Source organism: Arachis stenosperma, chromosome 3 (genome assembly GCF_014773155.1).
Source record: "Arachis stenosperma cultivar V10309 chromosome 3, arast.V10309.gnm1.PFL2, whole genome shotgun sequence".
Classification (NCBI taxonomy): domain Eukaryota; kingdom Viridiplantae; phylum Streptophyta; class Magnoliopsida; order Fabales; family Fabaceae; genus Arachis; species Arachis stenosperma.
Window position 1 is genome coordinate 34,342,521 of NC_080379.1, and position 26,160 is coordinate 34,368,680.

General features: G+C 27.8%; 2 protein-coding genes across 2 annotated transcripts; both read left to right on the forward strand.

Moving 5' to 3' along the window:
* Positions 1-6,213: 6,213 nt before the first annotated feature.
* Positions 6,214-6,768, forward strand: LOC130970568 (SEED MATURATION PROTEIN 1). Its single transcript, XM_057896693.1, has one exon. It carries the CDS (start codon positions 6,303-6,305, stop codon positions 6,540-6,542), a length of 240 nt encoding a protein of 79 aa, XP_057752676.1. The 5' UTR covers positions 6,214-6,302; the 3' UTR covers positions 6,543-6,768.
* Positions 6,769-22,409: 15,641 nt separating this feature from the next.
* On the forward strand, positions 22,410-25,865 carry LOC130965865 (protein FAR1-RELATED SEQUENCE 5-like). Its single transcript, XM_057890626.1, has 3 exons — positions 22,410-23,050; positions 23,135-23,506; positions 25,664-25,865. Exons 1-3 carry the CDS (start codon positions 22,410-22,412, stop codon positions 25,863-25,865), a joined length of 1,215 nt encoding a protein of 404 aa, XP_057746609.1.
* The last annotated feature ends 295 nt before the right edge of the window (positions 25,866-26,160 follow it).

Here is a 26,160-nt window from a genome sequence, read left to right on the forward strand (position 1 = left end):
ATTAGATATTACTAATTACCAAGAAAGAGAAAAATAAACTGATTTTTAATAGAAAGTACACTTATAACTGTACTCATAATTTGAATAGAGTGAGCCTTTTTGAATTTATTTATGAGGTCCACATTATCAGTCATCTTCTTAACTTTATAAGAAGGTGAAAAATGTGGATTATCAGATATTTGAACTTTAACGATGAAGAGGAAGGTCTTATCAATTAGGTTGAGCAAAAGTGTAGGTGTATCCGATAGATCTCCTCTCTGCAGGGTATTACATAATATATTAATAATAAATAATATAAAAATTACCATAAAAAATATCTTTACTAATGTTTTTAGAAATAAATATTGGTTAGAACTTACCAATAGAAGTGGATCAAGTATCTTTATACAGCTCTTTCCCAAAATTTATTTTGCCTCCTTGTCAAAGACTACGAAACATGCATAGTCAAAATTATCAATGACACCAAGTTTTATTCGGTACTTGCTTAATAAAAAAATAGTATAAAAAAAGTTAAACATAGACTAATTCAATATCTAATCCATTGTGATTAGATTTTAAATTAAAAAAATAAATAAATAATCTTGGAGTTATGGATTAAAGAAGATGGCCACAAGTTGAACAGTTGAAAGTTTTTGTAAAAGCATATGTGAACCTGTTGCATTTACATTGGTCGTACCACCAGTCTCGAGTATTTATAATATAACTTATAGTAGCTAAGACAATACAAACAGCATTTTGAAAAAAAAAACTTATTGATTTAAATTTCTTGAATTTGGTGAGTTTTTAAATCTAAAAGATATATTTAAATAAATAAGATGAATAAACAAAAATAATCAATGTACAACAGATTTAAATTAATTTTTTCCTCAATTTTTTTTATAGAAAAAAAAATTACCGTATTTAATTCTTTTAACTGCTCTATGGTTTTGCCTTGATAAATTTTTAAGAATGCAGTCTCATTGGAATTGCGCCGATATTATCCCTAGGTTCTTCAAATCTTACAAAGCTAGATAAATAAAGCGAAAAAAAATTACGTTAGATAACACACATAATTAATATTAAACTAAAGAATTAAAAACATATATATATCCATCTATTTTTAAATTGAATGACATTTGCTTCTTCAAGATTAAAGAACATCTTTGTGCCTTACATGGAATTCTGTAAAATAATTTTTTCTAAATAATTTAATTTAATACAAAATGAGTAAAAGCTCATATAAAAAATGAGTAAAAGCTCACATATAAAAATTCACATAATTATGGATAAATAAATATTGCGTTATATAACTTCACTCTATCAAATTGTAAGACGACAACAGCTCCATCTTTATTGTCGCATCCCAAAAAAGTATTTAATTTATGTGCATAGTTGTCAAAAAGTGCACACTCTATTATTTGTCTATGTCAAATAGAATGTTTAATGTAAAATATATTTTTTATAACAAAATAAACAAAAAATAGTTACAACTAAAAAAAATAACTACCAATAAAATAATATCAAATTATATATATATTTTGTATTTTAAAATTCAAAAATTAGCAATAAAATTAAAACATCAAACACAATTTAAAAAAATTAATAATTAGTTTATTAATTATTTTAAACTCATAAAAAACTAACTACGGAAAGAATGCTTTCTATTAAAATTCTTTTTAAAAAAAATTTAAACACTTTCTTTCAAAATCAATTCGAACTCATTTTCTAAAAAATTTAAATACTATTAATAAAAAATGTTGCCTTTTTTTTATAAAAATATAGCCTTTGAATAAAAATGTTTGTTACCTATTAATAATATTAATAAAAATATTCATAATAAAATAAGTTAAAATAACAATTCAAAAAGATGAGATTATCAAAATTTTTAGATTTATAAAAATAAATATATAATTACCCATCATCAATTTCTAATTTAATAATAGTGTACTTAGTAGATTTGTCATCCTTTTTAAGAGTCCTCTCACTCCCAATTTCAGTAAGATATCCAACAACATTTGAAATGATTTAAAATAAAAAAAATTGTTGTCAACAAGTTTGTTAAAAAAAACATAGCCGAAATTATCAATAAAATAAATAAATTTATAAATAAATTATACTTTTTCTAAAACAATAAACTTACCTACTAAGTAGGTGTAATCGTAGTCAGGAGCATTGAGAGTATCAAAACTCACAAAATTAAATCCATATCGTGGGATACTTGACGATTCTGAAAGTCTGTGCACATCGGTACGTTGGTTTAAATTAATCACATACTCATAATGTGTAGTCTTAAAGTTATCCTCATTGAGTCCAACACCAAAATATATTATTTGGTAAGATATTCCTTCCTTTAGCAAATTCATGAATCGAGACACAAGAGCCCTCTTAACCGAGGCGTGTATTTTTCCTCCCTAGAATTGATAAACAAAATTCAAAGAACAATTAGTTGGGGATAAACAAACAAATTTAAAATAAAATATAAAATTATTAGTAGAAAACTCACGTCTTCATCGAGCCAAACCATCTTAATTGAGTATGACAATGAAGAATTTCTGTAACTTGGTAGTGTTTATAACCGTATCACTCGTATACGTACACACAAATTGTCGATTGTAGGATTGATTTCTGCGATTTTGTGAATACCAACCATTGAAATGAGTAGAAAAATTTTAGATTTTGGATGTATGTAAAGAAAGGGTTTGATGTACTTTGAATTGTGGTGCTATATATAGCTCATAACTTATACTATTAAAAAATAGTGTTAAAATTTAAAAAATAACAACCTAAATAAAATAATATAAAATTTAAAAAATAATTACTTAAGTATAACAACCCAAACACATAATTTAAAATTTGAAATAACAACCTAAGTAAATAATAATTTATAATTTATAAATATAAATGTAAAAATTTCTAGTGACGACATCTAAGCAAATAAACTCCTAGACTCAACGTATGAGTGTCACGTCAGCATATAAATTTCCTATTTGTATTACTATAAAGATAAAGATTCGATAGATCTCCTTTCTGCAGGGTATTAGATAATATATTAATAATAAATAATATAAAACTTACCATAAAAAATATCTTCACTAATGTTTTCAGAAATAAATATTGGTTCGAACTTACCAATAGAAGTGGATCAAGTATCTCTACACAGCTATTTCTCAAAATTTGTTTTGCCTCCTTATCAAAGACTACGAAACATGCATAGTTCGAGTCATCAATGACACCAAGCTTTATTCGGTACTTGCTTAATATAAAAAGTATAAAAAAAAGTTAAACATAGACTTATTCAATATCTAATTCATTGTATGTGATTAGACTTTAAATTAAAAAATAAATAAATAACATTGGAGTTATGGATAAAAGGAGACGACAACAACTTGAACATTTGAAAGTTTTTGTAAAAACATATGTGGACCTGTTGCATTCACATTGGTCGTACCACCAGTCTGGAGTATCTATAATATGACTTGTAGTAGTCAAGATAACACAAATAGTATTCTAAAAAAAATTAATAATTTAAATTCCTTGAATTTGGTGAGTTTTTAAATCTAAAAGATATATCTAAATAAATAAGATGAATAAACAAAAATAATCAATATACAACAGATTTAAATTAATTTTTTTTTCAACTTTTTTACAGAAAAGAAAATTACCGTATCTAATTCTTTTAACTGCTCAATGGTTTTGGTTTGATAAATTTTTAAGAATGCAACCTCATTTGAAATTGTGTCGATATTACCCCTAAATTCTTCAAATCTTATAAAGCTAGATAAATAAAGCGAAAAAAAAAACTACGTTAGATAACACACATAATTAATATTAAACTAAAGAATTAAAATATATATATATATATATATATATATATATATATATATATATATATATATATATATATATATATATATATACCCACGTATTTTTAAATTGGATGACATTTGCTTCTTCAAGATTGAAAAACATCTTTGTGCCATACATGAAATTCTGTAAAATAATTTTTTCTGAAAAATTTAATTTAATACAAAATGAGTAAAATCTCACATAAAAAATCAGTAAAAGCTCGCATATAAAAATTCACATAACTATGGATAAATATTACTGTTATATGACTTCACTCTAACAAATTATAAGACGACAACAACTCCATCTTTATTGTCGGATCCCAAAAAAAATTTAATTCATATGCATAGTTGCCAAAAAGTGTACACTCCATTATTTTTCTATGTCAAATAGAATGTTTAATGTTAAATATATTTTTTTAACAAAATATACAAAAAAATAATTACAACTAAAAAAGTAACTACCAATAAAATAATATCAAATTATATATATATATATATTATATCTTCAAATTTAAAAATTAACAATAAAATTAAAACGTTAATCATAATTTTAAAAAATTAATAATTAGTTTATTAATTATTTTAAACTCATAAAAAACTAACAAGGAAAGAATGCTTTCTATTAATTTTTTTTAAAAAAGATATAAACATTTTCTTTCAAAATTAATCCGAACTCATTTTTCAAAAAATTTAAATACTATTAATAGAAAAATGTTGCCTCTTTTTCAAAAATGTTTCCTTTAAACAAAAATATTTGTTACCTATTAATACTATTAATAAAAATATTTATAATAAAATAAGTTAAAATAGCAATTTAAAGAGATGGGAATATCAAAATTTTTAGATTTATAAAAATAAATATATAATTACCTATGATCAATCTCTAATTTAATAATAGTGTATTTGGTAGATTTGTTATCCTTTTCAAGAGTTCTTTTACTCCCAACTTCAGCAAAATATCTAAGAACGTCTGAAATGATTTAAAATAAAAAAATTGTTGTCAATAAGTTTGTTAAAAAAATAGTTAAAATTATCAATAAAATAAATAAATTTATAAATAAATTATACTTTTTCTAAAACAATAAACTTACCTACTAAGTTGGTGTAATCGTACCAAGAGTATTGAGAGTGTCAAAACTCATGATGTGTAGTCTTGAAATTACCCTCATTGAGTCTAACACCAAAATATCTTATTTGGTAAGGTATTTCTTCCTTTAGCAAATTCACGAATCGAGACACAAGAGCCCTCTTAACCGAGGCGTGTATTTTTCCTCCCTAGAATTGATAAACAAAAATCAAAGAACAACTAGTTAGAGATAAACAAACAAATTTAAAATAAAATATAAAATTATTAGTAGAAAACTCATGTCTTTATCGAGTCAAACCATCTCAATTGAATATGGTAATGAAGAATTTCCGTAACTTAGTAGTGTCCATAATCGTATCACTCGTATACTTACGCATAAATTGTCGATTGTAGGATTGATTTCTGCGATTTTGTGAGTACCAGCCATTGAAATGAGTAGAGAAATTTTAGATTTTGGATATATGTAAAGAAATGGTTTGATGTACTTTGAATTGTGATGCTATACATATCTCATAACTTATACTTTTATAGTTGACTCAACTAAAATTTTTTAAATTTGATTGACTTTAATTTAAATTTAAATTAAATTTGTAGATAAAGTAAATAAATATATTAACAATTTTAAAAATTTTAAATTAACGTAAATATATTTAAATTTACGTATATAGCTGTAATTTTTGAAAAAAACCTACAAAAAATTTTAAAAATAATGCTATTTTTTAAAAAATAGTGTTAAAATTTTAAAAATAACAACCTAAATAAAATAATCTAAAATTTAAAAAATAACAATCTAAATATAATAACCCAAACAAGTAATTTAAAATTTAAAAATAACAACCTAATCAAATAAATTCCCAGACTTAAGGTATGAGCGCTACGTCAATATATGAGCTTTCTATTTATATTACTAGATAAAAATTAAAAATTATTTTATTATACATTTAAACTTTATTTAAGATTTTATTATTAATTGACTAATAAATTATTACATGTATCATAAAACAAAAAACAAAAAATGATAAATTAACCGAAATAATTTAGTTTTAAACGATTATGCAATTTAAAATAAGGAAAAGATAAATTCCAATAAAACTTGGATTAAAAATCTCAAATTTTTTAATCTCATCGATCTTCTGGGATCTTCGGTCGATCAACCACGTGTCACTAAGTGGAACATCCTCGACAAACCAAAGACACACTTGTCACTAAATGGTACGAAAACAGTCCACGTACGTCAATACTCATTTCTCTATATAAACCAAATCTCTTTCTTCCAACTACTTCAGCATTCCAATTTACAAAGAAGATTAGATAGTGTGTGACAATAATAATATTGATCAATTCTTCAGCATTCAACTTGGAAGATTTAAAATTTCGTGTTAAAATAGATGGCACAGAGCAAAGATGATATCACGTATGGCACTGCACAAGCAAGGGTATCAGATGATGAAGCGTTGAGAGTAGCTTACAAGCATGGCACGCCACTGGAAGCAGGAAAGATCGCCGAATCTGAACCAATTGATCTGTTTCAAAGTGCTCATAATATTTGTAAGAGCAGCGCCACGCAAGATTCTTCTTCTCAAACTCATAACAAGGATCATCATCATGAGGAACAACGTGACTCTTAACAACAAAGAAGGAAGTTCTATGGAGTTCGTTACTGGTGCTCCGGACTTGCCTAAGAAAGTGCCACCCACAATGGCACATAAATAATTTGTTTTTGTTTTTCTTTTATGCTCAAGTTTTTTAATTTTTAATTTTTAGAATATGCTTTATGTTTGTTATGATTTTCCCTTTTGTGTTTATTAATTATCCTATAGTAGACAAATTTCCAGACTTACTAAAAGTAACATTATGGAGAAGTTTAAGCAATAAATAAATCAAATCTGCTTAGACTATATACTATATAGTATCTAAAAATATTTAGAATAATATTTGAGAAGATTTATTTTAAAATTCATAAGATATTATTAGCCTAGAAAAATAGTTATTTCAACACCAAATTGTCGTCAACGCCCATAATAACCCATAAATACGTTATCATAGACTTTATTGTATCGAGTCCAAAAAATGAGAATTCTCTTAAAAAATTAACTAAAGAATTTGTATTTTCTTTAATTTATCAATAATATAATTCTTAAATCATTCATGTCCAATCATTCATCAAAACTATTTCTTCCATTCTCTATTATATATAATTTAAGTTTATAATACCCTAAATCGAACTTCAAATTATCAAAACTATTTCTTCCATTCTCTATTATATATAATTTAAGTTTATAATACCCTAAATCGAACTTCAAAATTTGAAACTAACACGGCTGGCTAAGGATGGATTCAAAAAATTTAAATTTAGTATAAAAGTTTAGTCTGGAAATTTAAATTTAGTATAAAAGTTTAGTATGGAAAGACTGAATTTTAGATAATTTTTTTTATTTCATAAAAGTAATTAATATATAGTTATTAGGATTAGTTTTTTAAAAAATTTATTAAATATATATATAATTTTTTTATAATTTTATTTTTAATATAATAGTTATATAAAACAAATATAATAATATTAATAATATATTATAAAATTATAAAGTATTAATAATTTATAGTATATTTAGTTAAAAATAAGGTGAAATATATGGTAAAGATGTTGTTTTAAAGATGTGTTTACGTGGCAAAATCTAAACCACACATTCTAAAACCACACTTTTAACTTAAAACCGTAACTCTTCACAAAGAAAAGCGTCACCTAATGGAAAAATTAGAAGATTTAAGAGAAGAAATAATTAAATTATTAAAACTAATAGATCAAAAATTAATGATTTTAATCAATGTTAATTGTAATGACACTGAATTCTTAAAATCAATACAAAATGATTTTTCTCAAAATCTTTATTTTACTATAAGTTTTATTGAAGGACTTCAAAAACCTGAAAAAACTTATTTTTCACATGGAATTTCTAAAAAATGCTACCATAAAAATGATTCTCCACATCTTCATCATACTTTTAACCCACAATTAAATTCTATAGTAGATATGCTTGAAGAAATATTAGTATCTATAAAATTTCAAAGAAATAAGGAAAAAGAAAATTCCAAAAAAGAAAAATTTCAAAATATAATCAACATAACAGACTTAAAAGTAAAACCATCATTGAAATTATGAATATTGAAGAAAAATTAGAAGAAGTTATAATGCTTTTTAAACAATTAAAAATGGCTCAAGAAAATAATATTATGGAACATGATTTTCAAATAGAAGAAGAATTAGTAAATGCTGAAAATATAAAAAATGAAGAACACATTCTAGATTATTCAAGTGACGAAGAACCAACAATTCCAATACAAGTAAAAAATGAAGCTGGAACATCTAAGGATAATCAATCTCAATTTAAATGGGAACAGGTTTTGATAATTATGCTTTTAAAAAAGGATTTATAAATAAAGATTCAAAATATACAAAAATACCATCAAAATACGTTCCTAAAATCCAGAAAATGGAAGGAGAAAGAATGCTCGATTAAGACTGCAAAAAGAACGAAAAAGAAATTTTCGAAAACTGGTTGAATTCCTTCTTATTAGAAGCCTTTACTAATCCAAAACTTAGTGAATTGTCTGGAAGAGACATTTGGAATTACATAGAATTTCATACTAAAGGAACTATAAGAGATTATATGGCATCAATAGAAAACCAAATAATAGAAGAATTAGAAACAAAAACAACAGCTTATGATAAGATATTATATATAATGATGATTCTATATAAAGAATTTTTTGGAAAAAATATTATAGATCATAGACAAGAAGTCTATAATAAAGAATATCAAGAAGCAAAAAACCATTTAGCTAATATTCAGATATATGATTTATGTAATGTGGAGTCTTATATAGGTGAATATAGAATACATTATTACAAATTAAAAGAAGAAGATAAAAATCATTATCTCAGTATGTATATAACAAAACTTCCATATCCTGCTAATGAATTTATAATGGGAAGATTTATAAGAGAAATAAATAGAGGAACAATTGAAAATAATTTTGGTGGAGCAACCTCTGCAATAAGAGAGGAAATAAAAGAACGTTGTATGCAAGAAGCAACTCAAAAAAGATTTGTAAATATAATTAGAATTTGCTGTCAGGATAATGAAGAGATACCTCAAAAATATGGTCTTAATAAAAATTTTCAAAGAAAAAGAAAATATCAATTTAGAAGAAGAAAATACTATCCAAACTGGAGAAAAAAGAGATATTTTAGGAAAGAAAATAACAATAAAAACAAAAGACAAAGAAATAACTATTGCCCGAATAAAAAAGAAAATTGTAAATGTTGGTATTGCCAAGAAGAAGGACACTACGCAAATGAATGCCCAAAAAAGAAGGATAAAAAGGATCTTACTAAACAAATAGAAATTGCTAAGTCTTGTTTCATGGAACCATTAGAAAAATCTGATGATAACTTAGACTATATTTTTGAATATGTCTCAGAAACAGACTCAGAAATTGAGTAATAATGCTACATTTATTACTATAAAAATAACAGAAAAATTTATAAATGCTTTCATAGATTCTGGAGCAACACAATGCTTTGCTAGTTCAAATATAAAACTTGATTGGAAAAAATTAAAGAAACCATTAAGAGTTAGAATAGCTGACAAATCAATACATAAAATTGACCAAAAAGCAGAGATGGTTGAAATTTTTATTCAAAATTATAGGTTCATTGTTCCATCTATATATATGTTAGATTCTGGAATGGATTTTATCATAGGAAATAACTTTTTAAAGCTATATCATCCATTCATTCAAGAATTAACATATATAGTTTTAAAAGCTCCACACGATTCTTCAATAAATCAAAAATCAAAACGTATGAAAATACCAACTACTACTATAGATAAGATCTTAAAATTTAAAATATTTTCTATATTAGAAACATGTTATTTAAATCTATACTTTCAGATAAATATTCCAAAAAATAATCTTGAAATAAAGATAGAAGAACTTTTGGATGAAATTTGTGCTGAAAATCCTTTAGATATTAAAAATACAAATAACGAATTAGTAAGCATTAAATTAAAAGATCCCACAAAAGAGATAAATGTTCCAAATAAAATTCCTTATTCCGCAAGAGATAGAGAAGAGTTCTCACTAGAATGTAAAGATCTTTTGGAAAAAGGAATTATAAGATTAAGTAAAAGTCCTCATGCGGCTCCAGCTTTTTACGTTGAAAACAATAATGAAATTAAAAGGGGAAAACGAAGAATGGTAATAAACTATAAGAAAATGAATGAAGCAACTATTGGTGATGCTCATAAACTTCCAAGAAAAGATTCTATTTTAGAAAAAATCAAAGGAGCAACTTGGTTTTCATCTCTTGATGCAAAATCAGGATATTGGCAACTTCGTTTAGACGAAGAAACAAAGAAATTAACTGCTTTTACTTACCCAACAAAAGAATCAACAAGTGTGTTGCTCTATGAATGGAATGTATTACCATTCGAATTAAAACAAGCCCCAGGTATTTATCAAAGATTTATGGAAGAAAATCTAAAGGAGTTAAATGAATTTGTTTTAGTGTACATTGATGATATACTAATTTTTACAAAACAGGATAAAGAAGATCATCTTCAAAAATTATTAATAGTTTTAGAAAGATGTAAAGAAAAAGGATTAGTTCTTAGCAAAAAGAAAGCAAGAATAGCAAAACAAGAAATAGAGTTTCTTGGATTAATTCTATCCACTCAAGGAAAGCTAAAACTTCAACCAAATGTTCTAGAAAAAGTAAATTTATTTCCTAATAAAATAGAAGATAGAAAATAATTACAAAGATTTTTAGGGTGTATAAATTATATTTTTGATCAAGGATTTTTAAAGAATATAACAGAATACACTAAAAGCTTATTTCCAAAAATAAGTACTAAAAAAGAATGGAAATGGGACGAAAAAGATAGTATGCAAATTCAAAGAATTAAAGAATTATGTGAAAAACTTCCAGAACTTTATATTCCAGAAGAAAATGACTACTTAATAGTAGAAACAGATGCCTCAGACATAACCTGGTCAGGATGTCTAAAAGCTAAGAAAGCTATAAAAAGCTTGGAACAAGAAAAAGAATCACTAGATTCTAAATATCCCCCAAAGGAATTACTTTGCAGGTATATTTCAGGAACTTTTACTCCAACAGAACAGAGATATACCACTCATGAAAAGGAAACTCTGGCAACAATTAAATCTCTTAAGAAATGGAAAATTGATTTACTACCCAAAGAATTTACATTAAGGACAGATTCAAGTTACCTAACAGGTTTTATACGATATAATTTAAAAGTTGATTATAATCATGGATGATTGGTAAGATGGCAATTATTTTTGTTACAATATCTAATAAAAATTGAATATATTAAGGGTGACAAAAATGTTATTGCAGATACATTAACAAGAGAATGGAGTTCGTCTACAACGCATTAGATCAAGAAATTCAAAAATACGAACAAGAACTCGAAAGATGCAAGCATTGTCAGCAAATAAGGATACAGATCCAATCCCTCAAGAAGGCCATCGAAGCAATGAAATCAACACAACAACCAAAACCATCAGAGTTCAGCCAGCTAAGCCTGGTGGACAAATCAGGTGAAGAAAAAATTCCAGAAAATAAAAAAATTGCTGAAATTATCAAAAAATCCACTCAAGATAAAAAATATTATATAATTTATAATGGCCCCATGAAAGGAGTATATGATGCCTGGGAAAAAGCAGCACCGTTTACACATCAATCAAGGATAATTCATAAAGGAGGGTTTTTAACACTGGAAGAAGCAAAAGAATCCTTCAGGGAATATGAAGCTCTTCATCCAGAGCAAACCCTAAAAAGAGCAGATAAAGCTCCAATTCAAACCCAGAGAACAGGGATAATAAGAAACATTCCTACAAGGGCTGAAATCAAGGAAAAGAAAAGGGTCTGTAGATCAAATCTCAGAGAAACCCTTAACATAGTCTTAAATTGGACTGAAGAAAAAAGGGCAATCTTGGGATATTATCCTATTGCCAAAGAACAGCTAACAAAGCTGGTTATATTTCCAGATGCTTCCCCATCTGACACCTATCAGTTTTTTCAGTATGGATTAATTGATACAATTTTAATTTTTAATGATTTAAAAATTATTAGTGAGTTTCCTGCAGGATTTGTTGATGCAGTAAAGAGATTTAAAAATATGATTGACAATGAAAATCCAAGGGATATATCCCTAAAATTTACGAATAGTCAACCTATTTTTAATGAAGAAGAAGAATGCTTGGTTCCAGCACATCAAGTAATCTTCATGTCCGTCTTCCCAGGAAATTTTCAACCAATTGATCAAGTTCAAGATTTAACAATCTACAGTCATGAAGGAAGACTAGCCAGCACACTAGCAAGGGTCTTCGAAAGAACTCAAAAGATAACAAGGGAATCTCACACAAGAATCAATTATAAAAGCAGAAATACTTTGCTTGTGTCCAGTAAAAGAAATGAAATTGAAGAAAGAGAGATGAGACTCTTAGTGGAATTTGAATCAGCATTCTACAACTTATCTGGACTCTTAGAAAAGCTCTCCGAAGGGATAAAGAGGAATCTCTGCTATTTGATAAAAGACAGAGAAGACCACAAGTGCCAGCTATGTGTCTCAGAGTTATCTGGAGAAAGCAATAATGAAACGGAATCAACCCACATGATAAAGGAAGAAGACAACGCATCTGAAGGTCACATAATGAAAGAGGAGGACAGCACATCTGAAGCATCTCTCAACATTATTGCATAGTGACGTAAGCGCTTAGGTCATAGAGCACCAACAATGTAGCTGGTGCAAGATAATAAACAATGACGTAAGCAATGACGTCATAAGAAGGGTAAGGATGGGAATTGTCCATCAGACCCAACCATTATAAATAGGTTGCTTAGGCAATTGTAAAAGGTATCAGACAATAGAAAGCAGGAGGCTAAGAGTACTCATATGCTAAGAGAGCAAGGAGGAATCTGCCAAGGCGATTCTATAGTCTGAAGAAGAATTCCCTTAGGAAAAACCAATTCTAAACTCCCCTCTGGAGTTAGTATCTACAATCTCCCCTCTGGAGATAAAAACATCTTATGTAAAATATTCTAAATAAAGAAAGTTTTTCTCCAGAAAGGTACGCCTTTATCCTAATCTCTTAGTTATGAATTATTTAGAAAGTTTAGAATTAACGGAAGAATCTGACTATTATAGATTATCTGCATTATTAGATAATGAAAAACAGGCTGTTCTAAAAACAGAATTAAATCTCAAATCAAATGAAAATTTTAATAAACAAAATCTTTTAAAAGAAGTTTTTAATAGAAAAAATATAATATACTATGGAAAAATTCAACTTGAAGCCCCTATAAAGATAAAACCTGCCAATGGAGAACTTGAAATAGCTTTGATAAATGATGAAGAATTGAGTAAACAGATTGAGAAAATTAAGGATCAACAAAAAAGATCTAAAATTGGATGGATCTATATTAGTACTATACAAGTCTTAATCAAATCTACATATATGAAAGGAATTAATTCATCAATAAGCTTAGCAATCTGTGACAAAAGAATTACTGATGACCCAATAGATCAAATAATTGGAATTGTTCATGGAAACTTGGCAAATGTAAATGTTAAATTCAATGCCCATCTTGGATATGCTATACCTTTGTCAACTGAAAACCTTGGAAGATCTATAAGTTTGGCTTATAAATTTCACAGAAAGAATCTAATGGAACAAGATGATGAACCATTTTCAATTACATATGCAATAAATTATGCTTTAACAAATAGCCATCATAGTATAATATTTAAAAACAGAGAAAGAATTTATGTTGATGAATTATTTCAGAAAATTGTAAAGACAGAAATACCAAAATATAAAGCTATTGAAAACCCAGTTCTTTTACTAAAAGAACCATCAGGAAAATTAGTTTCATCGAATTTTCAAATAAGAGAATCCAAAATTAATAGCCCTTTAAGTTTATCTAAGTTAAAGACTAAAGAAGAAAATTCTGAAATAAAAGAATTAACAAAAAAGGTCAAAAAATTAAATGAAACCCTAAACACTAAGTTATGACAATAAATAAAGAAAAAATATATGTAACCTATCAAGACAAGAAACAAGAGCTCTTTGAAAGAGAAAATCGGTTGAATTATTTACAGTTTTCTGAAATAAATCAAAGAGCATGTAAAGCTCTAAAAATAATCTATGACAAATTGAAAGGAGAAGTTGAAGAGTTAGAAAAAATAATAGAATCTCTAGAAAATAGTGATGAATCGATGATAGAATTTGCAGAAATTCTAAGATAAATAATGAAGTTTACAAAGATTGAAAGACCAGAAAACAAAATAAAAAGAAAAAGGGCGAAAAAAATTAAAAAGTAAAATAAAGGAGTATAAAAGGGAATTAAATAATCTTCAGTTCGAAATTAATGACCTTATAATAAAAAGGATAGAAATAAGAACAAATATAAACAAGTTGGAGCTAAACTTAAAAAATTTATAAATGCCTGGAAAACCATATTATGACTTAAAAGAATTAAAGCTGTTAAAAGAAAAAATAGAAAATGAAGTTGAAAAATTAAAAAGATATTTAGAAACAACAGAAAGTGTAGAAATAAAAGAAGTTTTTGAGGATTTGAAAAATTATATTAAAGAAAAGGACAAACAGATAAAAGATTTTATATACAATAATCCATGCAAAAAAGAATATTATAAACTAAAACAAGATTGAAAAACTATAAAAATGAAATCAGAATTAGTAATAGTAGAAATGGTCAATACTTTTGATTATGAAACTGCAAATTATAAAGTACCACCAACCAAATCTATACAAATTATAAAAGCAAAATACGAAGAGTTAATAGAAATTTTGAAAAAGAAATTACATTTTAAAAATTTACGAAGAGTTAATAGAAATTACATAAAATTGGTATCAGAACCAAGTTAACGATTAAGGGTAACACTTTCTCTTTAAACAACACTTTTAGTAATACGCTTTTAAAATCAACAAATAACCATAAAAGACAAAAATCTTTACAAATGCATCTGTACACTAGATGCCCCCTATTAAAATAATCATATATTTTATTAATTAAAATTAATTTTTTTAAAAACTTTTAAAAATTTAAAAATAAATAATAAATTATTAATTATTTCAAAGATACAATATTTTTATAGAATACAAGATATACAAGATATAAGATATTTTTATAAATTTTTTTTTCAACAACGTAAATTTAAAAAAAAATAAGTATTTTTTATAAAAAAATAATATCTAAAATATATAATGTGATTATTTAGAAAAAAATAAGTATTTTTTATAAAAAATAATATCTAAAGTATATAATGTGATTACTAAAATATAATTATGTATATTATTATTAATATAATAATATAAATTTTAAATATGTTAATATAAAATAAACAAATAATTTTTTTTAAATAAATATAAAAATTATTATATAAAAACTAATTTAAAAATTACAAAGATTTGAGAGTATGATATTAAATTAGTTAAATAAAAAATATTAGGAAATTAAACAATTAAGACATAAAATAATACATATAAAAGTATTAAATTATATAATATTTTTTATTTTTTTAAATACATATCTTATATATAAATATAATTTCTAAAAATTTTGGAAGGGGGACTGAGGCCACTACTCGCTCCCTCTAAGTCCGTTCCTACGGCTGGTAACTTTATTAAAGATGTTTGTCAATCTTCTAGTTTTGAATGAAGTAGAATGAAGTATTATAATTTTAGAAAAGCTTTAATTTATCATCAAAGTAAGTAATTATAAAGGTGACAATGGGGCGAGTTTTGTCCTATTCGATTTTGTTTCGCCTAATAATAACTCACATGAAGTATTATAATTTCAGAAAAGCTTTAATTTATCATCAAACACTACAACTGAAGCGCAGAATAGTGGCGTTCTTTTTAATGATTAGCGTTTTAATCGTCGCAAATTCAAAGGCCGACGGTTCTTCCAATTGCCACGATTATGGGCGCGGAGATTATATTTGGCGGCGGTTTTCAGTAACCGCTGGCATAATTGCTGCCAAATCAATATTTCGCGGCAACCGTTCATAAAACCGTCGCCAAACGTGGGTGACACAATTACTAGCATGTTCACTGGCGGTTCAAAAACCGCCACTATTCACTTTGATCTTTTCATGATGCTGCTTGTTTTTTGCGCTTTTAGAATCACCACAAAATGGAATTGTCTTTTCCGAAGCATTTTCCGGCGGTTACAAACCACCGCAATCTCTGACAATTTTCCAGTTATTTTGGGCGACTTTCCTGCGATTTTAAACTGCTGCTAAATTAAGAATAATTAAAAAACAAAAAATTTGGATTTTTATTAAAAAATCGTATAATTTTTTAAAATATTACAGAACCCTTTTTTTGTGGCTTTTTAGATTTTTTTTTAATATTTTAAGTGTTAATATTTTCAACCTTAGAATGTAAACTTGTAGAAAAAACAAATAAATTATTTGCAGGTCAAAATAATATATTCATAAAAATATGAAGAGTACAAATCTTTTGTAAAGAGTTGCATAGTCTAATTAAAAAAAATATACTTGATTCGATCCAAAATATCTCTAATCCTACTATTATTGTTCACTCTATCATTCCACGAAACTCATCCCTACAGCGATGTCTCGTGGCAGCTCTTCACCCTGCTTTTGAAAAAGATTAATCAGAGCTCTCTCCATTGCTTGCATCTTTTTCTTCTCTGCTGTTACCTCCTCCTCCATCGCCTTCCTCTTCAACTTCTCGCCTTCCAATTCTGCCTGCAGTGCAAACAGCTTCCTCTGGGTCTCCTCTACTTCGACTCTGTTGCCTGGCGCATGTGAATTCGAACCGAAGAATTGGGTAGGAGTCGGACCAAAATTTACACCACGTACTCTACCCGGTTTTTCTTTACCGAAAATCTGAGCAATGGAGTCATTTTGAGACAGCACTCTAGAAGATTCATCCTGTTGCTCAATCTCCTCAATGCTTTTCTACAGACACAAATTAGCAAATATAATCATAGCATTTATCGATCTATGTCAATAAAAACTTAGTCAAATATGAGAGAAAAATATATGGTTCGAAAGTAATTTATGTAAAACAACCAAAATAACGCACGTCACATAGGATGTTGCTAACACTATAAAAAGAAATAAGGAATACCATAAATTGAATTATTTTAATTTCAACCCAACTATCTCTAAATTACATAGAAGTTTAAACTCTCTAGAAACAACTGAGGTAAATTAGCAAACTAAATAAAAGTAACCAGCATTGGAAAATGAAAATTTTCTTTGTTCCATTTTGAATTAGGATTAATAGAAACTCATCTTTGAATATCTTCTTGCTGTTTCCAACCCAAGTCCAAACCATTCAGCAAAGAAAAATAGAACAAAATATAATAGAGAACTAAACTATTAATGTATTTGAAAACATAATTTTATTGAAAATTTATGAAAAGTAGTACTTACACCAATTGCCCTTGCTTCATCATTCATATAGGAGCCATCATTTTTTGTGCACTGTGATCCATAACTCTCCTCTACCGACTCTCCTTTCTTGTTCTTCAGACTGTAACAACAACGTTTACGCCATTACTGTATTCCACACAATCAAGGAAACTTAAGTCATATAGATAGTCCAAACAGTGAATAACAAGTGGAGTACCTCTTCTTCCATCCGCCGTGCGAAACTTTTCGAACTGCCAGTGTGGGTATATGTTGTTTTGATCGATTAATCGTGTTCTTCCAGCACTTATCCTATTGGTTCATAGGTGCCAAATTAAAGGGCGATTAGATACTGATTTAAAAGGACTCAATGCAACATAAATTGCTGTGTTGTCTACCAATGGTATACTAGATTACCTTCGTCTCAGCTTTGGCGTGATATTCTAGGAACTTTCTCCAATGCTCTCGATCAATTTTTTGGCAGACGGTGCTCAATATTCTGCTCAAATGTGAATGTTGGCTCGTAAAAGGCATTATACAACCTCAGCCTTGTTTCCTTCCAAGACTGTCCCATACTTTTCAAAATATATTTCTTGATACTACCTTCACTATCTTCATTAAAATAAAAAATTTGCTACACATATAATATAATTTGTCAATAATTGAACAATAAGCAAATTTATTACAAAAGAGATATAAATCTTTACCTTGACACATTCGTTATAAACCTTGACTTTAGTGGTAACATTATACCAACTTTCCTTACCGATAGAAAATTTTTCATAGTCAGATCCATAGTCAACTTTCTTTTTGCCAGACCACTGCTGACCTCTGTCGGGATCTTTTCAGTTAGCGGCATTTTTGGCCACAGCCATTGTTTAGTCGCCGCTAGGCTCCGCCTCTGCTGTAGTTAAAGTAAATAAATAAGGGTGATAATGGAGCGAGTTTTGTTATTCGATTTTGTTTAGCCTAATAATAACTCGCATTGAATTTGATCTACTTCTATTTGCGAATAATAAAAAGTTAAACCTTAATTTGTTTTTGCAGATATCTTTGCGAATAATAAAAAGTTAAATCATGCTTCTATTTGCGAATAATAAAAAATTAAACCTTAATTTGTTTTTGCACTTTAATTTATTTTTGTAGATATCTTTGCGAATAATAAAAAATTAAATCTTAATTTGTTTTTGCACCTTAATTTGTTTTGCAGATATCTGTTCTATTTCTATCAATTTTTATAATTATTAAAATTTAACAAATAAAATAAAATTTTAAAATTTATATAACTATTATTATATATTTAATATAAATTAAAAAAATAAATATAATATAATGTTATTAATTATTTTATATATTATATATATTATATATACTGCGACGGATAAAAACACTTAAATTTGATTCTGTATCGTTTCATCCAAAAATTTGTTCTATTAAAAATCTGTATTGGTATGAAAATGAGTAATTATCCATTCGAAAGATGGAGAGAATACTCACATATTTAAATAGTATTGTCACTCTAAAAGTAAACAAAATAATATTATAAGAACGAATATGTGAAGAATATTTTGACAAAACTATACAAAATAATTAAACCTTAAATCAATTAAAACGTTACTTAACTATTTGTGTATGTGTGTCACTCTAAAAGAACGCAATGATCTCTTCACGTGCACAATTTGTTGTTAATAGACGTGAACAATGTCATCTAATGCCTTTATTTAATACGGAAAAAAAATTTAGAAATCAAAATAATTTATGATTAGTAAAAAAAAATTTTAATTTTATTTTATTTATATAATTTTTTTTATATTTGAATTTTTTTATCTCTTTTTTATCATTCAACTTATTACACTATATTTTTAATTATTAAAATGTAATATATTATATATTAATAAATTTTTTATTATTTGATTTTTATATATATTATTACATTAAAAATTAATCATAATAATATACTTTGAATATCATTCATGTTAATTGATTTATTTTGTAACTACTAATTTATTTTTTTTATTGTTTCATTACACTTACGTAATAATATTGTAGAGGTCAGAGTAATTTAAATTTTAATTATTATTAATTTTTTTTTGTAATCATTAATTTATTGATAATATTTGTTTCATATTTTTTAAAGTGGGATAATAATTTATTCAAATTTTTTAACACAAATATTTTTAAATTGATCATAATTAAATATAAAAAATATCAAATATTTAAATTAATTTATTCATTTGACAAATTTACTCATAATATCTATAAGTTTAGATACCTAATATCCATAATTTTATACTCATAACATTCATAATTTTATACATATAATGTCTATAATTAATAAATTTTTACAATTAATATTATCAAATTTTAAATCTATGTCTTATTGTATTTTTTAAATTATTATTTTATATATGTATGAGTCATAATTTTAATTATTTTAATATTTTTTATTTAATATTCATATGTATGCTTATTATTGATTTTAATATAATGAGTTAATAATTATTTTTAAAAATTTATTTCTTAATTTTTGTTTATATTTTATTTTTTTATTTTTTAATAGTCTATATGTATATGTAAAATATGAGTTGTATAGTAGAATTTATTAAAATTTTTAAATTTAATATCCATAATTTTATATGTATAACATCTATAATTTTAAACACATAATATCTGTAATTATTGAATTGATGTTAATTTATTATTTATTATTTTATTTTGTAGGTTAAAGACTAATAATTTGGACGTTTCTGATTTTCAATAAATAGAGGCTAATCAAATTTAAAATGTTCTTATTTTTTTTTATAAAATGTATTGAGGTGGTTTGAGATTTTTTTGAATTAAAAATATCAAAATTTAAAATTAATAGCTTAGTTTCCGGTGTTGTTTAAGTATATCTGTTTGATTTGCACAGTAGGGGTGTGAATAATATAACACAACTTTTGAAATAATCCAAACACTAACGTCCTTCAATATGTACTGTATATGAATTCTTGCAGGACAATTTAATCCAGTTGAGGGGTTTATCTTCTTAGTTGGAGATATGTTCGATTTTCATTTTTTCTCTCTGCTACATATAATCAATTGGTTCTTAATTTCATTTTCCTTCTTATTTGTGCTCTGAATTTTTGTAGAAAAACCTGCAACCTTTGAATAATCTTTGTAGAATTTTGCAACATCTTCAAGGGTGTTAAAAGTTATCTCAACTTTTGAAACAAACTGCTGATCAACATCGCACAGAAACTGCAAAATACACCGAAAATAGTCCACAATATACCGTATTAAAAGCTACCCTACATCGAAGCTCGTCATCCCAACCTTTGGAACAAACTGCTCATCAACATCACACAGAAACTGCAAAATACACCGAAAATAGTCCACAATATACCGTATTAAAAGCTAGCCTATATCGAAGCTCATTATAAAAAATAATAAAATTAGATTCAGAACTCATCATCAAATAGAAAATAAAACGATTCAACTATAGAATCATAAACTACAAACAACCTACATTATCTAAATTCAAACCACACCTCACTACTTGATTTGATTCAAAACAATAATACAATTCACTCTCGTTCAAGTGAAAATTCTGAACATGTAAATACACTAAAAAGTTCCCATAATAAACCAAAATAGTTCTAATATACACCGAAACTAGAAATGTAACAGATTCGTCAGAACTCCTACATTATATTCAATTCAAACCATCAACAATGAGCATCAATTTTCACAAGCAATTTTCAGAATATTATTCACCTACAAAATCATAAACTACTAACAAAAGCATTAATTAGAATTGAACCACATCTCAGCCACTTCATTGGATTCAAAACAATAATCCATCATTTCGCTCTAGTTTAATTGAAAATTTGAACTTGAATAATTCATTATCTTTAAAACTGATTTCAGAGCTTGATTTCAAAAACGAATATAGAGAACAAAGGAAATCGAGAAAAACAAAAAAAGAGAACGCAGAGAAAAGGCACAAAAATGAAAGAAGAAAAAACGTAGAGAATGAAGAGATGGAAGATCGAAAACGCTGATGAAATTCGAAAAAGAAAACAAAATCCTTAAAAAAAGCAGTTATATATTCGCGTGTTGATTAAAAAATTGGTTAGATTAATGGCGCGTGAGATGAATTTAGGTTAAAGAGACTTGTATGGACTTGTATAAAAAAATTACTTGTATGTGGAGAATATTTGTTTATTTATTTAACTTAAGTTACAATTGATTATTACAATCAATTATACAAAGGGAAAAGCTCTACATCCATGTAAAAGTTACATGGATGGTATCCATGTAACTTTCACTCCATGCCCCCATCCCCTGTTTATTTTACACGCGCCACTTATAACCTATATAATGAATCCTTATTTTTTTCTTTTTCAATGTTACTGAACGTAAACCTTCTTTCGCGCATGTTCTCCTTTTTATTCTTTAACCTAATTAAATTCGTTATTCTCCTCTTTTGCATTTTTCTTCTCTGCATTATGGATCTGGATTGATTCAACGCAATTAGCTTCGTCGTTCATCTTCTTCTTCATTTTCTTCTTCGATCTGCACTTTTGAGTTGAAACAATGAATGGCTCAACTTCAAATCAGTTGAATGACTGCGATTTGGATGATTCTTCTGAAACGCATCAATTTGATGAGGTTTGAATTATTAAATTCTGAATAGAATTTAATGAAATGAAATTGCTAATTTTATTTGAAGTGAATTGAATGGACTGAGGATTGAATTCAAATCAATTGATAATATGTAACTGTGAGTAATTGTGAGTGTCATTAACTGTGAGTAACTCTGAGTAAATTTGAGTAAATTTTCGGTTCGGTAAGTAGTAAAGAGGTAGTTCATCAATTTCATATTTTCAGTTCGGTACGTAGAAAGCAGTCTAACAAAAATTAGACCAACATGTTTTGTTTTCTTCCCTAAGCACTATATAATTGTTTCACCGTAATTAAGATTTCGGTTCACCGTAATATAGATTTCGGTTCACGATGCAGACCAGCTGTGTTGTGGACAAAAAATTTGTCCCAAAGGTGGGAATGATTTTCAAGACCGTAGAAGAAGCTAGAAATTTCTACAAACATTATGGAAGGCGGAAATCAAAGATATCTCCAACTTTGAAGACAAACCCTTTAGCTGGATTAAATTGTCCGGCCAGAATTTACGTACACATAATGAAGGATGTTGGTCTTTGGAAAATTTCTAAAGTTGTTTTGAATCACTCACATCCTTGTTGTCCAGACCAGGCTGAGATGCTCAAACAATACAGGAAGCTTAGCATGTTCGTGCGTCGCACCATTGAAACCCATGAGGAAGCTGGAATCAGACCTAGCAAAACCTACCAATCATTTGTGGCAGTAGCTGGTAGCCACCGTGAACTAGGTTTTATAGAAAAAGACGTAAGAAATTACATCACAAGAAAAGTACGGAATATTTCAGAAAAAGATTATGCTAAAGAATTTGGGAAGTATTTAGTAAGAATGAAAGAAAAGAACCAAAATTTCTTCTTTGAGCTCAACCTTGAAGGCGATCACTGCATTAAACATGCATTATGGGCTGATGCAAGAAGCAGGACTGCATTCAATTATTTCGGAGATGTGGTTTCATTTGATACCACATATAACACAAATAGGTTTTCGGTTCGCTTAAAGATACTTTTAATGTTCAGTGGCTGTACATATTTCGGTTCACCATAGTGTGCTTGTTATTTATGCAGGTACAATTTGGTTTTAAGTTCTTTTGTTGGTGTGAATCACCACGGGCAGTCGACACTTCTTGGATGTGCGCTGATAAAAAATGAGGACATTCAATCATTCAAATGGCTATTTGAGTGTTGGCTACATTGCATGGGAGGGAAGGCACCAAAAGGTATTTTTACCGATCAATGTGCATCAATTCAAAGGGCAATTGAGCTATACATGCCAACAACAATTCACCGCTGGTGTATCTGGCACATCATGAAGAAGATCACAAACAAACTAAATGGCTACAAGGGACACATTGATATTGAACAAGAGATGAGCCATGTTGATTGGAACTCGTACACAAAAGACAATTTTGACAGAAATAGGAACAATTTCCTCACAAAGTATAGTCTCAGAGGCAACAAGTGGCTTTTAGGTAATTGAGATTTTAGTTCGAATAATTTTTATGCTTATATATTTTTTTCCCAAAAGCATGCACTGTTTTCAGTTCACCACAACCTATAAATTCGGTTCGGTTAGCAGAGCTATACGAAAATCGGCATATATGGATTCCGGTTTACTTGGATCACCACTTTTGGACCGGGATGAGTGATGCGTGAGCATCTTTTCTATCTTTTTCTAGTGAATTTGCATCTAAATTATTGAGTTTAATAAAGAATTAATTATATTTTAGCCAATATGGATGCTACTTTGAGTCTTTTGTAATTTTGTTTATTTTAGGTAGCATTCGGCGGGATTTGATGGAGTTTCTGCAGCACAAGAATCAAAGGAGATGGCAGCGAAGAGTGACGCGCACGCGTGACTGACGCGTGCGCGTGATTTGGAGCTTTCCATGGTGATGTGTACGCGTCGCTGACGCGTACGCGTGATTTGAAGATTTGCTCAGCGACGCGTACGCGTGACCGACGCGTCCGCGTGACTTGCGAAAAAGACCATCGACGCGTACGCGTGACTGACACGTACGCGTGATATGCGCCATGTGTAGAAAATGTAGAAAAATGTTGGGGGCGATTTCTTGGCTGTTTTGACCCAGTTTCCAGCCTAGAAAACACATATTAGAAACTGCAGAATGGACAAAATAAGTGGTCCCCACCCATCAACTGAAGACTTGTTAATTAATTTAAATTTAAATTTAAATCTTATTTTTAGGAAAAGATATTATTATTTTTAATTTTAATTTTTGAAATTAGATTTTTAACTTATTAGGATTAGATATAAAAGGGAGAAACTTTCCTTCCATAGACAACATTATTCCATTCCAAATTTACAATCCGTATTCCATAATATTCTACTCTAAACCATGAGTAACTAATCCTCCATTGCTAAGGTTAGGAGCTCTGTCTATTTGTATAGATTGATTCATTTGCTCTTTCTAATTTAATTCATGTTTTGATTTATATTTCAATAATTGTTTTTGTTCTTTATTTTATGAATTTGGGTGGAACGGAAGTATGACCCATATTCTAATTGAGTTCTTGTATAATTTGGAAAAGCTCTTTACTTGAACAACAGCTTGAAAACATATTATCCTAAATTTCTAATTGTTTGTATTTAACAGGATACGTGACATATAATCTCCTTATTTTAACTGGAATTTGATCATCACCCTCTAATTGGAATTAATTGACCAAGAAATTTGCAGTTAATGAATTTTAGAGGAGACTAGGAAGGTCTAAGGAATTAGGGTCTAGTCACATATAGTTTACCATGAATTAAATCTTGCATGACTAAAATAGTTAGTAAGAAAAATCAATCCGGAAAATAGATAACTCTGAAACCTTAACTATTTTCTCCATATTTTATTCCCAACTCATTGCTGCTTGCTTTCTGAAATTCTTAATTTTTCTGTTTAATGCTCTTTGAATACCAAAACACTCTTTTCTGCTTGCCTAACTAAGCCAATCAATCAATCATTGTTGCTTGATCCATCAATCCTCGTGGGATCAACTTTTACTCACGTAAGGTATTACTTGGTACGATCCAGTGCACTTGCCGGTTAGTCTGTGGTTGTAAATCACCGCACCAAATTTTTGGCGCCATTACCGGAGATTGATTGTGATTGACAACTATTCGTTGTTTGATTACTTAGGTTAAATAATTTTTCTTTTAATTAATTTTTTATTTTTATTTATTTATTTATTTATTTATTTTTCTTTCCCTTTATTGTCTTTCCGTTAGCAAGTTTCCCATCCCCCTGTCCTCGGTTTTCTTTTTTTTCTCATCTTTTTATTTTATTTTATTATTTTTTTAAATCTCGTGTCCGTTCTTTTTTATTTTTTCTTTTTATTTTCATTTTTTATTTTCGTTTTGTTTTTTTTTTCTCTTTCATTTTTTTTACTTCCTATATTTTAGTAGTTTTATTTTATTTTTGTCTTTAAATTAATAAAAAAAATTTTGAAAATTTTTAATAGTACTAATAATTTTAGTAATTTCTGAAATTAAGTTTGGTGTTTCCTAGTTCAAGTTATCTCATTGGAAATTCTCTGCACTCTGACGTAGAGAGTTCCATATTTTCTTGTTTTCTGTTTGTTTATGCGCAGGAATAGAGATAAAGAACATCTCTTAGACTTTGATCCTGAACCTGAAAGAACTTTCAGGCGACATTTACAACAAGCAAGACTTTTCAAGGCTGTAGAATCCCCTATGGATCCTAATGATGCTGATAATGCCAATGTGGCCAATCCAAATGGGAATGAGAGCAACAAAGGAGAGTACTTGGCTCTTTCTCTGCTCCTACTGTAGATCTGTATGGAAAAAGTATTGTGGTGCCTCCTATAGCTGCGAACAACTTTGAGTTGAATCCACAACTGGTCACCCTAGTGCAACAAAACTGCCAGTATCATGGTTTTCCCCACGAAGACCCAAATCAGTTTATTTCTAGTTTCCTACAAATCTGTGATACTGTGAAGACAAATGGAGTAAACCCAGAGGTATACAAACTCATGCTCTTCCCGTTTGCCCTGAGGGATGGAGCAAAGCTATGGCTAGATTCCCGACCCAAGGAGAGTTTGGATACTTGGGACAAGGTTGTTACTGA

Excerpts from the sequence above, each read along its gene's own strand:
- LOC130970568 (XM_057896693.1), top strand. The coding sequence starts at position 6,303 with ATGGCACAGAGCAAAGATGATATCACGTATGGCACTGCACAAGCAAGG.
- LOC130965865 (XM_057890626.1), top strand. The coding sequence starts at position 22,410 with ATGCAGACCAGCTGTGTTGTGGACAAAAAATTTGTCCCAAAGGTGGGA. Across the intron at positions 23,051-23,134 it reads ACCACATATAACACAAATAG|GTACAATTTGGTTTTAAGTT; the intron begins GTTTTCGGTTCG and ends TTATTTATGCAG. Across the intron at positions 23,507-25,663 it reads AGGAACAATTTCCTCACAAA|GAATAGAGATAAAGAACATC; the intron begins GTATAGTCTCAG and ends GTTTATGCGCAG.